The 15,291-nt window shown below is 47.7% G+C and overlaps 6 protein-coding genes across 6 annotated transcripts; 2 read left to right on the top strand and 4 right to left on the bottom strand.

Moving 5' to 3' along the window:
• Positions 1 to 981: 981 nt before the first annotated feature.
• TGAM01_v208150 (aspergillopepsin-2 precursor) lies at positions 982 to 1,713 on the top strand (the record flags this gene model as incomplete). Its single annotated transcript, XM_018809444.1, has 1 exon — positions 982 to 1,713. The coding sequence occupies one exon, from the start codon at positions 982 to 984 to the stop codon at positions 1,711 to 1,713; it is 732 nt and encodes a 243-aa protein (XP_018657328.1).
• Positions 1,714 to 2,833: 1,120 nt separating this feature from the next.
• TGAM01_v208151 (hypothetical protein) lies at positions 2,834 to 4,770 on the bottom strand (the record flags this gene model as incomplete). Its single annotated transcript, XM_024550264.1, has 2 exons — positions 2,834 to 3,321; positions 3,381 to 4,770. The coding sequence occupies 2 exons, from the start codon at positions 4,768 to 4,770 to the stop codon at positions 2,834 to 2,836; spliced, it is 1,878 nt and encodes a 625-aa protein (XP_024404971.1).
• A 2,361-nt stretch (positions 4,771 to 7,131) lies between these two features.
• TGAM01_v208152 (hypothetical protein) lies at positions 7,132 to 8,100 on the bottom strand (the record flags this gene model as incomplete). The annotated part of the gene is made up of 1 exon (XM_018809446.2): positions 7,132 to 8,100. The coding sequence occupies one exon, from the start codon at positions 8,098 to 8,100 to the stop codon at positions 7,132 to 7,134; it is 969 nt and encodes a 322-aa protein (XP_018657330.2).
• A 1,001-nt stretch (positions 8,101 to 9,101) lies between these two features.
• TGAM01_v208153 (zinc knuckle) lies at positions 9,102 to 10,544 on the bottom strand (the record flags this gene model as incomplete). The annotated part of the gene is made up of 3 exons (XM_024550265.1): positions 9,102 to 9,132; positions 9,203 to 10,314; positions 10,383 to 10,544. The coding sequence occupies 3 exons, from the start codon at positions 10,542 to 10,544 to the stop codon at positions 9,102 to 9,104; spliced, it is 1,305 nt and encodes a 434-aa protein (XP_024404972.1).
• A 1,332-nt stretch (positions 10,545 to 11,876) lies between these two features.
• Positions 11,877 to 13,088, bottom strand: TGAM01_v208154 (hypothetical protein; the record flags this gene model as incomplete). The annotated part of the gene is made up of 1 exon (XM_018809447.1): positions 11,877 to 13,088. One exon carries the CDS (start codon positions 13,086 to 13,088, stop codon positions 11,877 to 11,879), a length of 1,212 nt encoding a protein of 403 aa, XP_018657331.1.
• Positions 13,089 to 13,852: 764 nt separating this feature from the next.
• On the top strand, positions 13,853 to 14,596 carry TGAM01_v208155 (hypothetical protein; the record flags this gene model as incomplete). Its single annotated transcript, XM_018809448.1, has 1 exon — positions 13,853 to 14,596. One exon carries the CDS (start codon positions 13,853 to 13,855, stop codon positions 14,594 to 14,596), a length of 744 nt encoding a protein of 247 aa, XP_018657332.1.
• Positions 14,597 to 15,291: the final 695 nt, after the last annotated feature.

Raw genomic sequence — 15,291 nt, forward strand, 5'->3', positions numbered from 1 at the left:
GGCTGGCAATTGCTACGAGGGAGAAGAAGGTACTCGCAAAAGAAAAATACACACATAAACTGGAAACATAAACGACGGTTTACCAGTTGGATAGCAAATCCCAGCGCTGTGGCGATTCATGATTCTGAGAGCCGTGTGCTGATTGTTTGAGAAGTCTCTATCATCCGAGTATTCATTCTTCACGCCCTTGGCTGGCCATCGGACATATGAGTACTAGCACCACCTTAAAGTCTGGGCACTAGATCCGAATTATCCGACTCTGCCAGGGGTGAATAACTCTGGATAGTAAGCTTGGTTAAAGGCATATGCGGCTTGTTTGGCCAGGAGGCGCTAAAAAGAAGGTTGAAGGCTGATGGTGTAGCTTCGAAGCGGATCTTAAACTCCTTGATGCCATCACGGATGAAAGCAAATCAGGAAGGTGAGGGCTGTCGTCTTTGGATCTTTTGAAGCCTGCTTTTTGATGCTATCTCAAGTTTGCTGCCAGAGTAGCAGCAGCCTGCCTATCAGCTTCTGAGTCCATATCTCTGCTGCCTCCGTTAACTGCAAAGGCCAATCTCGTGTTGGACCTTTTTGGGCAAGCATGTGAGCTAGATAACAACTGGAGATGGCTTCGATTAACCTCCGGTGTCTTGGCTTGCAGTGGTAGAGGAGGTATGCTACCACTCTGCACGCTCGTGAGTTGCTGGAAGAGGAAGTAGAGCCACGAGTTGAGCTTGGCAAAGACATTGGGCATTGTTTTTCGACAACCTCCTTCCATTTCGAAGAAAGTGATCCGTGAAACCAAGCATCATGCAAACCCGTGGTGTTTTAGGGAGGATGGGTAGATGTGCCGGTTACCAGCCTTGGCATTGAAGACTCGAGATATATAAAAGGTCGGCCGGATGCCGTGAGCAAATATCCTCTTCTCCTCAGCACTCAGCTCCAAAGCCAAGCTTAATCTCCATTAGAAAGAGTCGCACATCTCCTCCATCACCACCCATCATGAAGTACTCCACCGTTCTTCTCGCCGCCGCTGGCCTTGCCGCCGCCGCCCCCTCAAACGTCTCCCCCAAGTACGGCCGCCGCAACGGCGCCCACTCTCTTCCCAACCAGAGGAACACAAAGTACCCCCAGTACTCCTCCAACTGGGCCGGCGCCGTCCAGATCGGCAAGGGCTTCACCAAGGTCACCGGCACGATCACAGTCCCCCGTGCTTCGGGTGGCTCCAACGCTGCTGCCTCGGCATGGGTAGGAATTGACGGTGACACCTGCCAGAGTGCCATTCTCCAGACTGGTGTCTCTTTCTACGGTGATGGCAGCTTCGACGCTTGGTACGAGTGGATTCCCGACTACTCCTACAGCTTCTCCGGCTTCTCCCTCAAGGTTGGCGACGAGATCCGCATGACTGTCGATGCCTCGTCCAAGACCACCGGCGTTGCCACTCTTGAGAACCTGACCACCGGAAAGTCCGTCTCCCACACCTTCACCAACACGCCCTCGACCCTTTGCGAGACCAACGCCGAGTGGATCGTCGAGGACTTTGAGGAGGGCAGCCAGCTCGTTCCCTTTGCCAACTTTGGCAAGGTCACCTTCTCCAACGCCACTGCCTCTGGCTCCTCTGGCACCATCACGCCCAGCGGCTCGACCATCATTGATATCGAGAGCCAGTCGGGCAAGGTCCTGACTGACTGCTCTGCCAGCAGCAGCGGTGTTACCTGCAGTTACACCGGTTAAAAGATCAACTGAATGGTAAAGCTACAACGCCAAAAAAAAAGGGAAGATAGATTGGGAAAAGACGCAAAAGGCGAGAGATTGTTGTTATTCAGAATGGAGCAATTCTGGAACTGTTAGGGTGCTTGCGCTAGTTGAAAGACAAGAGCATGCATTGCTCGTTTGAGTATATATTTTCTCCTATAGTCAATATATCGGATCCCAGTTTTATATAACTCTGTTGTATTATTGACTACCGTAATTACGACTCCTCATGATAATTGGCGTGAATCTACTTACATCAAATGCAGAGGACGCATTATGATAGTATTAGTGTATCTCAATTCGCAAGTGTGGCCACTCGAATCTATTCTTAAACTCATCTCTAACAATCCATTAAAATATTCGCGAGTCTGGCCGAGTGGTTAAGGCGTTGTGTTTAGGTTGGTTCGTTGAGCTGAGATAACTTGATCCGCAATGGGCATGCCCGCGTAGGTTCGATCCCTACGGCTCGCATAATGGTTTATTTTTTTTAAAGGGAGAAGTCATCCAGCACCACAATTTCTTTATTCGACACCCCAGCTGTAGCTTAATAAAGCAGCCAACCAGCCTATCAAAATACATAACTACTAAACACCCTTCAAAAATACCAAAAATGTAGCAGCAGCAGTACCTGATAGCCTACATGTACACGTATAGATTGGTGCTAATGCTGGAGTGCTGGATAACAGAATTAGGGTGCTGCAGAACTTTTTCATTCATTTGACAGCCGGTGATTTCGGTAGATTTTGTTAAGTAGACTACACTTTACGAAATAACGATTGTTGACCCGAACATGGCAACCCTTTTGGTGACGTGTGTGTTGCGCGCACAAGCATTCTCCAGAAATTCCTTTCCAATGAGACAAGAGATAACAATCAACACACGTAAGCCGAAGATACGCAATGCTTATTATGAGTAACGTAACTGATAATTCTATAGGACAATTTAAAAAGAAAAGAAAAGAAAAGACAAACTGGCAAACCGCTATTTTTGGCATAGCTAACTGGCCGCTCCCTCCCAAAGACAGAAGCACCGAAATATTATAAGGAAAGGGAAAAACGATTCTTCATTAGTACTCGCTTCTAGCGACCGAATGTAACTTTTAGTCGTCGTCGTCGTCGTCGTCGTCGTCGTCATCAGAGTCGGAACTGGGGTCGGGGAGGTTGAAAAACATAAAGCCTTGGGCTAACCGTTCCATCAACAGATCGTCTCTCTGTTTCAGGATCTTCGCATAATTTTCGTCGCTTGCATTAGGCCCTAGCTCGTGGTTTTCTGACTCCTCATCGTCGCTGCCCTCCAAGTATCGGTCGTAATCAACCTCGCCTTCGACGATTGCTTGTTCACCAAAGAATTCTGGCAGTATATTCTCAGCAAGAAGATCTCGCCAACTCGGTAGCGGTTCCGGCGGCTGGAAAAACATTTGGTGATCCACAGGCATCGCATGAGATTGTTGCAGTGTTAGAAGACGGAACTTTTCAGTCTCTTTGTCAACATCCCAAACATTTGGACGCAGGTCAAATGTACATTGGATGAACCCGTGGAGGTCGTTCTCCATGTCTCGCATCGCTTCGGGAAAGCCGTCCATCGTGTCTGTATGAATACATGTGTCAGCGTAAAAGCATATTGGCAAATAAGTCATAGATACATACAGCAGTGATGAATCCTCTTGTTTGAGAAAGATTCCTCGGCAAACTCATTGGCTGCCACCATTTCCCATGCGGCTTGCCATGTAGCATCACGTTGGACAATTTGCTGAAAAATCTCTGAACATTGTTCGGGTGCCTCTCCTCCATCCAAGACCAATGTGAAAGATTCTTTGGGCATGCCGAGTGGGACAAGGGCCAAGGCTTCCATTATCCAGAGAGCAACTTTGTCTGTAAGCGTCAGAGACCACAATCCGGGGCCTCTGCCGCTATTGGTGGTGTCAGTTATCCAGCTCTTCTCCAATGTGAAGTCAAAGGACTCCACTTCATCTGTACATGGCAAAGATTGGAAAACATTCCTCCACAAATCAAGACGACGTTCTATACGAAGTTTTGGGTTTTCGATGCAAAATCTGATAAGCCCCTGAGCATGTGTTTCCGGATAAGCTACGCTCACCGAATCTTCATGCAAGCGAATCTTCCGCAAATGCATTCGCAAATCCACAGAGAGCCTGGAAAGAAATCTTATAGCCAGCGCCGCTGCGGAGAAGCGATATTTGCCCTGCGTATATTCGCGACGTCCGAACCCGCTTAAATGAGGCTTGTCCCAGTAATCCTCATATTGCCTCTTAGTAAAGCAAGTAGTGACAGACTGGCGTATCACATCGAAAAATTCATATTCGGTTAGACAACAGAGCCAAGGAGGGAAACGTTTCTGTAGGGCGAATAATTGCCTGGGGCGATGAAACATATGGTCATACCAGTCTTCTGGAATCGACCCGTGCTGCAATGCGAGCTCTAGCGTATATAAAACTGCTTGCCGTTTAAATGTTGGCACTAAGCCAAAGTGTTGACCTTGGGTAGTGATATCTCTGCCCGACATGATCATTTCGAGGATGGGCTTAAAGTCGGGATATCGTTGTGCTACTTCTTCCACTATGGCATCTGTACAGCAAGGAGGGAGGAGGACTTGCTCGCTTGGGTTCTCCTCATCCTGGTCTTCGCCCTGATCTTCATCATCATCTTCATCTTCATCTTGGTCATCTTCTTCGTCTTGTTCCTGTGCTTGTTCTGGATAAGGATCCTGGTCGTGGTCCTGGGTATCATCGCTGACTATTTCGCCAATCACGTTCTCATCTTGACTCTCCCTTGGATCTTTTTGGTCCGCATTGCCATCGCCATCATCATTTTCCGGAGTTGGTCGGGGCCCTTGTAGCATACTGACCGCCGCATAGGTGAAATAAGCCTGCATATTGTGGAACCGAGCCGCATTGACGCGCCATTGGTCGGAGTAGCCAGTAGAAAAATTGATAGGATTCACTTGGAAATCGAGGCCCATTATCTCTTCTGCGATTGTTTTGCATGTAAACTTGAGAGCGTGGTCGATTGGCTTCATTTTTTTGTCGCTTCCGAGAGCGGCCAGTTTTCCTGTTTCAAGTTAAACGCATAGCCTTGTTCTACAGTGACATAATGCAAGTAGATCGCATGGCGAATCTCGAAGGGGAGATCAAGAAAAGAGAGCTTTGGAGACATGACTTGTGTTGCAAATAAATGATGTTCCGACAATGTATCTTACGACGACAGCACAATAAAGAAGGATGAAAAACTGTTTTTGTTCTGGGGTCACACCGACAATTATATATGGCGTTGGCTCAGGCTCATTGGCTCAGGCCGCCGTAGTGTTCAGTTAGAGTTTGGAACAAAGGCAGCGTTTGACTCATCCGTGCAATCGAGAGCTGAGTTAGAAATGCGGGACTCCTTATCACGTGGAGCCATAAAAAGATTATTAGGTTAGTATCACAGTGCCCAATCGTCGACGTGGAGTTTTGCGGAGCTTCATGTTGTTTTGGGGTAAGACAGAAGAATGCATGTAGTACATGGCACCAAACATCACAGTTCTTTGCATGAGGGGACCAGCAAATGGACGGAGGTACCCGCCACTTTATCGAGATTTATTTCTAATGCAGTTGTATAGGTTCAAAAGACCTGTAAAGGCCGGTGCAAAAGAGGACTGTACCTAGCCCTTGGTTCAATGACTGGGTGGATAAGGATATCCAAAAAAAAAAAAGCGCCATGTTCAGCCTCGTTGGGTCCAACGACGCCAACGACGCCAGATCGTCAAGATCACTTATAAGGTTCAAGATAAGGTTTCCACACCGAAGATAGAGTTCTTCGCCGGTGACTCAATAACGCAACGCTGGAGCTAAACTTAGTAACAAAGCTATTAATAAGATGCTTAGAGGGTGTATAATATGTAGCCAGGCTTACCAATGATAAGGCCACCTATACGGAAGCCAGCCTTGAGCTTGTTAGCTCATTGTCCTATATCCCTGGGATAACGAGGCTTAATCGCAGGTATAAAAGCCCTTGATGATCCCTTCTTTATCTTGTAAGCAGATGCTCCGATGAGATCGCAGTGTGGGAATTACCTTGGAAGATGGAAGAAATCCTTCTTCATAGAACTCGTCGATGTAAAGTTAGAAACTCTCACTCTTGAAAGCAGGAGCTGTATATGTTTACTCACCAACTGCCAGGCACGATCAAATAGACAAGGCCCTGTTACAACGCACAAAACCCTGACTTCAACTATATAGATTAGCACTTAAGAGATCGGAGACAAAACATGTGTGCGATTTACCTACAAAAGCTCTATATTAGATCCCAAGTCGACTATCATCTTTACAGAACGAAACATTGATATCTTACCTACACTATCCCTTTTCCTGAAAGGTTAGCTAAGGGCTATTTAACAATCAGCGCTTTGTATAGACTTAGTCGTTTCTTTACCCAGAAGAAGTCAAACATACCTTTTCAGAAAGGAGAATCCATTTCAAAAACATAAATAGGAACACTCACAATACAGTAAGGCAGCCTCGCAACAGCTTCTCGAAATGGTATTAATAAAATCTCAAATATATATATAAGGAAGATGCACTTACAGGATAACCTCACAACTAACTGTGATCTTCCTAGCCGTAGGCAGGGTTAGCAAAAACACAGCTCCAATTGACTAGATAGTCAATCATGTAAGCTTACCACATACAGATAACAATGGCTAGAGGAGATAACAAAGCAACGGCAACGACTGCTAAAATTGAAGAGTTGCAGCAGCAAACTGACAACCGGGTTGAAATTGATAAATTCGGAGAAGTGAAGCAATGGTGCAATGGGCAAAAGGGCAAGAAAAGCAACACCAGAGCGCCCCAGCCGCCTAGGAGGATTAAAAAGCTGTTGAACAAGACTGCTGGTTTATAGAATAAGCTGTTAGTAAGGCTTGAATAATAATTTTCAATAAGAATAATACCTGCCAGCTAAAAACCTGACTTGGTCTTCTGAAGTGTATCTCAGTAAGATTCGGAATAACCAAAAAGATTTAATTGGATTTCTTACCTTTAACGAGTCAGTGAAGAACATGATCTCATCAGCAACGTCATCTGTATGCCACACAAGGCATTTAGTGTCAGATTAGCATATGCTGCCTTAAAAGTACAGTTTTGTGTCCGTAGAATAGATGGAAGAGAGGAATGAATATTTGGACGTACCATACCGAATACGTAATGGAGGAAGGCAACTGCAACAACAACAACAATAAAACACCAAAAAAAAGGTCCAATAATAAGTCACAATAATAGGTAGTTTATCTCTCCATACCCAGGAGGAATAAGGTAAATAAGGCTTATATTACTATATGCACTGTTACTCACTGTATCCCTATCGTGCAAGTTATGTCTTCAACATTATGCAGAAACCCTTCCCATTATGCCTTTTTAGTTGTCCAACTCCTTCCCGTCGCAAGGGTCCTCTGCTTTTTCCGAGGGGGCAGCGGCTCGCTATCTGTGCAGGGGCGCTTAACAGCAGTCTTCCAGCTCCTGTTTACTGAGAATTGCTCAATGCCAAAGTTGGTAATGGCAAAATTAGCAGCCAGCTGCGGATGCCTTGTAATAATTGCATCCAAGTTCTTAGTGCCGGCCTCGCGGAACAGCCTCATCCGCGGCAGTGCCAGACTGTTGTGCTTGCAGTGGATGAACAGATGCTCGACGCAATGCGGGCCATTGTTGCAGTGGGGGCACCGGTCTGACTGTTCGAGGTTGAGCCGTTTTAAATGGCTTCGCAGGCCGATCCAGCCCGTTCTGCAGTGCAGCAACATGGTACTCTGCTTGCGGTTGACCTTTTTATAATAGTTTAAACTCCGTTTGCTCCAAGGTTCTCTAAGGGTAAGAGCCTTGCTCTCAGGCGAGGATGGCACATGGCTGTTTCGATACTGGTCCCACTCAGCAGAAGCCTGAAAGTTCAAAATGTCAGACATTGTTTCCTTGACGTTGTGATGAAGACCTTTGGCCATATTTCTCAACCTCTCTGCCAATATGTCGAGTTGAGTAAATGGATGTGCTTTCAGCCTGTGAGCACCAAGGCCAGCTCTTTCTCTTATTAAGCGAAGTTCTTTGGCATGATCAGTGTCATAGACCTTTGCGTGGTGAGCAATTGCCTTTATTCGAAGGGATTGCGAAAGAGGGTAAATGTGTAGCTCTTTTCGTAGGAGAATCCTCGATGTATTCTTCATCGCTCCAGATATTTGGACAAGCAACTCGCCTTGCAGCGTGTCTAGCTTCTTGACTAAGTGCTGTAGGATATGTCCCTGGCGAATTGTCCCCTGGTAATCAAAGAACCATGCCGCGCAGCCATACGCTATGATGGGCAGAAGTTTACAAACATAGAGCTGTCGCATTCTGAACAGGCTGAGACCCCACATTGAACCAGAAATGCACTTCAAATAGCGTCTATGTCTGGCCACTTTGTCAAAAATCAAGTCGACGTGATATTTCCATGAAAGCCTGGTATCCACTCGAACACCCAAGATGTCTAGGTATTCTCTTTCAAAGAGCTTCTCGGCAGGAGGTAGCTTGTCGATATTCGGCACACACTTGACACTGCCTGGCTTTGTGTTGGGAGGAAGAAAGTGTAACAGGCCGTACTTCTCGGGCGCAAACGAGACATCATTTTCTTCTGCCCACGAATTGAGCACGTCGTGTACTTGCGCTATTTTCTCGCAATTCTTCTCCCACGAGTTGGATCGCACCATGATGTATGTGTCGTCGACAAAGGCAAAAGTCATGGTAGATGGGCCGGAAAGAGATGAAGCTTTCGGATTGTCAAGAAGCGGAGCTGCAAAGAAGAGTAAGAGAATGGGGGATAAAGAGCTGCCCTGGGGAAGGCCACTGTTCTCATAGAAATCCACAGGATAGTGGCCGGGTAATTCCAAAACAGTTTGGCGGTCGCAAAGGAAGGACCATACAAACTTGATAATGTAGCCCGGCAGGCCCTTCTGGACCAAGGTCCTGAGAAGCTTACGGCGGTTGACGCGAGGGAAAGCTCCGGAAATATCCAGACCCAACAAGGACACTTTTCGCTTGTTACTACTGGCCCAGCCGGTGTAAACAAAGTTTGTCAAAGCTTGCAGCGCCATCGTTGTTGACCTGCCGGCTAGCGCTCCAAACTGCTTCCGTGGAAGTAATGGCTTGTTCTTTGAAGCGGAATCTGCAACAAAGTCTGTGATGTGCTTGACCATGATCTTTTCGAAAATCTTGCCAATACTAGAAAGGAGCGCAATCGGCCGGTAAGCTTTTGGATTGTCGGCTGTCTTTGCTGGCTTTAAAAAAAAGATGGTCTTGGAACGCTTGAAGTGAGCTGGGCAATAGCCCTTGTTCATGCAAGCGTCGCAGAGTATTCTCAGATGCGGAGCAACAAGATCGGCAACCATCTTGAGAGCTTCATTTCCAATAATGTCAACTCCAGAAGACTTTCGATTGGGCAAATCTTTAATGACATACAAAATGTCAGTCTCATCCAGCTTGCATTCGGAAGGCACGCTGCAGTCAAGATTGTTGGGGAGGTCGGGGTTGATGGGCGAAGTTTGCGACGTATTGCCAGGCCCATATATAGCATCCATATACATGATGCTCTTTTCCAGGCCATCTTTTGCGCACTTGCCATTGTATTGGAAGTCTGGGCAATATGGAAGACCCGCAGATTTAGCCATTAGCTGGGCCGCTTTGGACCATCGCAACGCAGCCTGATGGCTATCCGTAGATGATATAGCTTCCCTGAACGATTTGGGTTCTTGCTGAGGCTGATGCTTGTAAGTCGAAGCTAACTTGCAAGGATATCTCTTTGGGACCAAGTGATCTATAGCTTTCGTTAGGGTTTGGTTAATATGTTGAACATAGGAGTCGATGCCGTCTGTGGTTCGCAAGTCGACCTCTTCCCCGGTTGCCAATTCAGTCTCGTCCGTGGTTGTCACATTTTTAGGGTGTAATTTCCCTAGGCCTTTTTCGACCATCTGACGAAGTTGACATATATTCGTCTTGTCCCATTGAAACCGTGCACCGAGTCTTCGATTTGGGATTGTTTTCAAACGAGTCTGACAAATTCGATGATCAGATCCAAATCCAGAGACCTTTAAGACCTCCCAGTCAATCAGTTGAGGATGCAATTGCCTGCTAATAAAGGCAAGGTCCAAGGTTGATCTGATTGTAGACTGATTTTCTTCAGAGCGAGTGTAAGTAATCGCACCTCGTTCTGTGATGAGCTTCACTCCAAACTCTTCCGTCTTCTCTGCCAGCAATTTGGAATCTGAGCACACTTTGTTCGGTGGCAAATCCAGACCGGCCCATAGTTTATGATGCAGGTTGAAATCGCCCAGTAACAAATCGTTATCTCCGGAACAGCATTCCTGAATAAGCCTGGCCATATCAAGCTTTTCTTCTGCTGGGTGATTATTCCTATACATGTTATGAACATGTATGATCCCAAACGGCCCGCGAAGGGAGAGAGAGCTTAGCATCCCTTCGGCCCATTTAGGATCCGTAGCTCGCCAGTCAGTACTAGGAATTTCACGAGATATGAGAAAGGCAACTTGTGCCTTTAGTTCGCCTGGAGGCTTCTATCACATTATTAGTATCCATGAAAGTATCAAAGGCAGAATTTGCATAACTCTATAAGTCCACATACTTTGTCATAACCGTAATGCATTGGATGATCGTTTTCTGTAGCAGGACGCTTGGTACCGTATTGGAGAGAATATGTGCGGTCGATACCTTTCATCAACCACAGCAGTCCAGGAGGGGGATCTTGTATGGCAACTATGTCCCATGGGTGCTCCATATGAAGCATATGTTTTTGAAGATTTTTCGCTCGTGAGCAAGAGTTTTTGAGATTGGCTTGAGCAATTAGCATAATCCTACTAGAACCTGGCTCAGTCGTACCACTGAGCTTTTTTCAGTTAGCTATTGCTATAATCACATGCACCATGCGACTTTTGTATCCCAAGTTGCACAATGTGCAAGGCTCACCTGATGTAGAAGGCTTTTTTTTTTTGTCGGCAGTGGGATGAGTGGATTACTGGCATTTTCTTCATGCTGACTTGAGGCTTTAACGCCTGATATATCAAAGTCTGAGTCATGTAGGCTGGGATTAAGGCCATCTGCGCAATTAACATTTGATGTCCATATGATGGTCGATGGCACTAACAACACGGATGGCCAAGGAATCTGACCGAGATCAGGTACATGTGAGAGGCACCGCAGCGCCAGCCCAGACGCCACGCCGCGCCACCCGCTGCACGCGCTCGGGCCAGTCCACGGCAGCCCAAACCAGCACAGGCTAGGCCAGGGACGGCTGACAGCTACAGCGAGCTCAAGACGAGAGCTAGCGTACTGTGCAGCAGAATTCAAGGACATGCAGAGGCCGCACAACGGAAATACACCTGCGCTTTGACGGCTGTCTGTGCATTTTCAGATGAGCGTCAATTGCCAAGCCAATGCATGCATTTATCAGCATCGTGTAACCAGATGCTCAAGTCTGGGGCAATCTCCATGTTGTCCAACCGCCAATTACCCAAGGTAGTAGCCATCCGACTTTACCTAGATTGTACTCAAGATCCAGGCATCTTTTTTTTTTCTTTGTTCGCTTTTTATCACCGGCCCAGCCGGGTGTAAATAAAGTTTGTCGGAGCTTGCAGTGCCATCCATCACTCGAAGCTCATAGTCTCATGCCTGAAGGCACATGATAACAAAGGATTTGACAAGCCAAATGAAACGGGGGGGCCTTGGATATACGAAGCGCCCGAGGACAGCAAGCATGGGGCAGATACCGTTGATAGCGTCAATTAATGTTGATAAGAGGTCATGAAAAGTGAAATATATACAAGTGCTATATACCTTAGTTATCCATCAAAGGCCATGTTATGGACGCTTTCCTTGGAGACTTAAGCTCTCAAGTACAATGCAACTTTAATCGGCATCGAAAGAAATTATCCGGTGACTAAGAGACAAGGCTAAGTAGATTACGTTTCGTATCTTCCATGTCAAGTAGGGAGAGTTAAAGTAGCTTGTTAGGACATTGAGGTAGGTATCAATCGTTTATTGCAATTGTTTTTAGGGTTGTGTCCAGAGGTGTCTAGTAGATCATAGCGACTCAATATTATATGGCTAGATATGTGTCTGTCTAGATCGAGCTACCAATCACAGGGAGCCCCCTCCTAAACCACCATTCTAATTCTATGCTATGCTGTGATTCATCAACCCCAGGCCAGTTGCTGTATCTCTGAAGGACAAAGGGATGTGGCAGACGATGCTGCTTAGTCCACGTGAGATCATACCCATCTTCCTCTTGCGCTGCATCCGCTGCCAGCTTGGTAAATTGTTCCATGAATCTCGAACGGTTCTCCCTTATTCTCTCAGCAGTGGATGGTGTGCAAATATGCGCAAAACGTATCTGATGAATGCTCCACGGTGGGTACTCCTCGTGTTTCTGCAATGGCAGCCAAGGATAATTGTAATAATCCTTGTTGCTATATTCAATGTCCGCCTTCTGCTGCTCGTATTCTTCTCTTAGCATAACCAACTTGTCTTTCATGAAATGGCTGTGGAAGCCATTGTCAAGCTTATGCTTTTTGAGTAGTTTCGCGTCTTCTGGGTTTGTATAAAACCAGTGTTCCCGGACCCCAAACACTTCCAGCTCCAATGTAGTCCACAGAGAATCAGTCTCCTCGACTGGTAGCATGCACAAGTGCTCTCCCTTGTAATAATTTTGAGAGATGGTTGGTGCTGGGCGAAGCATAGCTGGGTCAACAATTGACTGACGCAGTGCTTGCTCGGACTCGCTAGAACCCCACTCGACGAGTGTGAGTTCTTTGAGCTCCGGGTTGAGCTTGTGCCCAAGAAATATAGGACTAGAGTGGGTAGGTACGGCCAATGCCAGTCGCTGAACGCGACTTATATCTTGAGGTCTGAAATGATGAGGAGTATATGGGATTCTTGCAATTTTCTTCTCTTCCGGCCTCTCAAAATCGTCGTCAAGTAGCAGTGTATCTTGCTCAAAATGAAACCACGTCTGTGGGCCCTGAGCCGTGGAAGGAAACGCAAGCTGATACCCATACCGGATGAGATATGACCGTGACTCGGAGCAAGTATGGAGAAGCGGTGGAATGGCTGCGTGGCAGGAGATGGTGGCTCTTTGATACAGGGGAAATGCCAATGTGGGGGTTTGCATCAAGACATCAAATGGAACGATGGATTCAAACTCCCAAGAGAATTGTGCCCGCTTGTTTGAATCCGTATGCTTCGAGCTTGGTTTGCTTGAAGAATGATCGTCTTTGACGACGAAGAATGGCTGATGCTTCCAGAAGATGATGATAGAATGAAGAGTAAACAACATCTGGGCCCAGATTACGCTCCGCGACTGTTATGTGCGGCAGTCTCTTTTCGAAATCTTCAAAACTCTCGACTTGTTGATGAAGATGGACGACCCGAGGCGGTGCGGCAAAATTATATATTCTACAGCGGATTTCTGCGGGCAGTAGAGAGAACAGCTGAAATGAAGACATTGCGGTAACTTGTGTAACTGACAGTTGCTCTCTTTTGATGGAGAAGAGCCCCATGTCATCTTTTATGGTGTAGGTGCAATGTTAAAACTTCCGGTGAGCTTAATTTACTCGCCGGTGATTACCTCAAGGTAATTTTCAATGAGTTTATGGAAACGCCACTGGATTACTATACAGTCAATGTCCCGCCGCATCAGAACCCCGCAAAGAACTTATTAGAGGCGATATTTCAGGCTGCCAATAGTTATCCCGCGATGGATCCCCATACCGAAGGAAAGTTATCATGGCCCGTTGATCTGCCCTGCTGAGAAGAACGATTGAAGCCTTGATAGTGCTCGCCATCAATGCTCTTTTCCGGTCTTCGTATGTAAAACAGCTCTCGTCTCGCCGGGGTGTTCGTGCGTTTGGCTAAATGTTATTGAGACTGGGATCACGTCGTTAGCCCCAGCTTTATGTAATCCGCTCCAACAATCATGTGAGAACAGCTTCAACACCAACGCCAACACCAATCCACGCAGACGAGATAATCGAATATATAGATTCCAGTACAAATCTTGCATTAGATGCCTTGACCAGACAGACCACAGCAACCGCCATCATGCCGCCATCCCAGCCAAACACGGCGCCCATCCCGCACATCCACATGCTGTGCATCAACGACGCCCACAGCGCCGCCCTGCACGCCGCCCTCGCATCCCACGGCCTCTCGTCCCTCGCAATCACCTACCACAACTGCGCGCTGTCCTTTGTCGAGGCCCGGTTCGACCTCATCGTGTCGCCGGCAAACTCGTACGGCCGGCTGGACGGCGGCTTCGACGACGCAATCTCGCGCTCCTTCTCGCCGCGCGACGACTACCTCGCCCTCACCAGAGCCGTCCAGGCGAGGCTGTACGACGACTGGCGCGGCTTTGCGCCCCCGGGCACCTGCACGCTGCTGCGCATTCCGGACGAGTTCCACCAGCGCTCGCGCAACGCCTGGGGCACAAAGTACCTGGCGCTGTGTCCGCTGATGCGCGTGCCGTCAAACGTCGAATGGGACCGCGAGGTTGTCTACGAGTGCACCTGGAGCCTGCTGTGCGCCGTGGACAAGCACAACCGCAGTGTGCGCAGGGCCGGCGCGCGCGAGCAGCAGCAGCAGCAGCAGGATGAGATTCACAGCCTGCTCATGGTCCCCATGGCCACGGGCGTTGGGGGCGTGAGCCCGGCCAAGTGGGCGGGCCAGACGGTGCTTGCGCTCAAGCACTTCATTGACGCCGTGGAGCATGAGGCGAAATGGAGTACGCTTGAGCCGAGCGACATTGTCGAATATGCGGGCGACGTTGAGAAGATGTGGAAGTCTTAGGGTTGCTCTCTTCGTGCCGTCAGTTGCCAGCAAGACGATGATGGAATTCCTGTAGAGGAGCGAAGCCGCTGATTGACGTGTGAGAGGGAGATTGGAAGGAAGAAAGGACATTGAAGGCTGCAACACGAAGTCATTCAGTTGACTCGGCTGCGAATGCCCGCTGCAGCACGTATCACCATTCACAAGACTGTGCACTACAAAGCCTGGAATTACATCAACAACTACTCCAGCTCCAACATACTATATCCATCGTATCCCAATACCCTCTCCGAAAATGACCCATGCGTGCGCGAATAACCCTCTCATCTTCCAAATCTACATCAAAGGAAAAATGCTCTCTTATAAACGGTACCCGTAGGTCGAGACCTGCATCAGCCGCGACAGCAAGCCCCAAAACACATGTCTGAATCTAACACGCCAACGTTAGATAGAACCTAAACGCCATATATAGACAGATAGACTTACTCTTTCTGTGACGCTCCGTCGACGACGCCACTTCTTCAGCGATCCACCTCCAGTACTTCGATATCGTGCTAGACGCTTTTCCAGACCCCGGAAGAATGTTGTTCAATCTTATAACCCCGTCATTCCGAGCAGTAGGATCATCGTGCCGACGGTGGTAGGGCGGAGGGAGCAGCATAATCTGATCTTCAGCTCCATAGTCTGGAGGCAAATCCTCATCGGTATTGCTCATG

This window comes from Trichoderma gamsii (assembly GCF_001481775.2).
Source record: "Trichoderma gamsii strain T6085 chromosome Unknown Scaffold_33.2, whole genome shotgun sequence".
Lineage (NCBI taxonomy): Eukaryota > Fungi > Ascomycota > Sordariomycetes > Hypocreales > Hypocreaceae > Trichoderma > Trichoderma gamsii.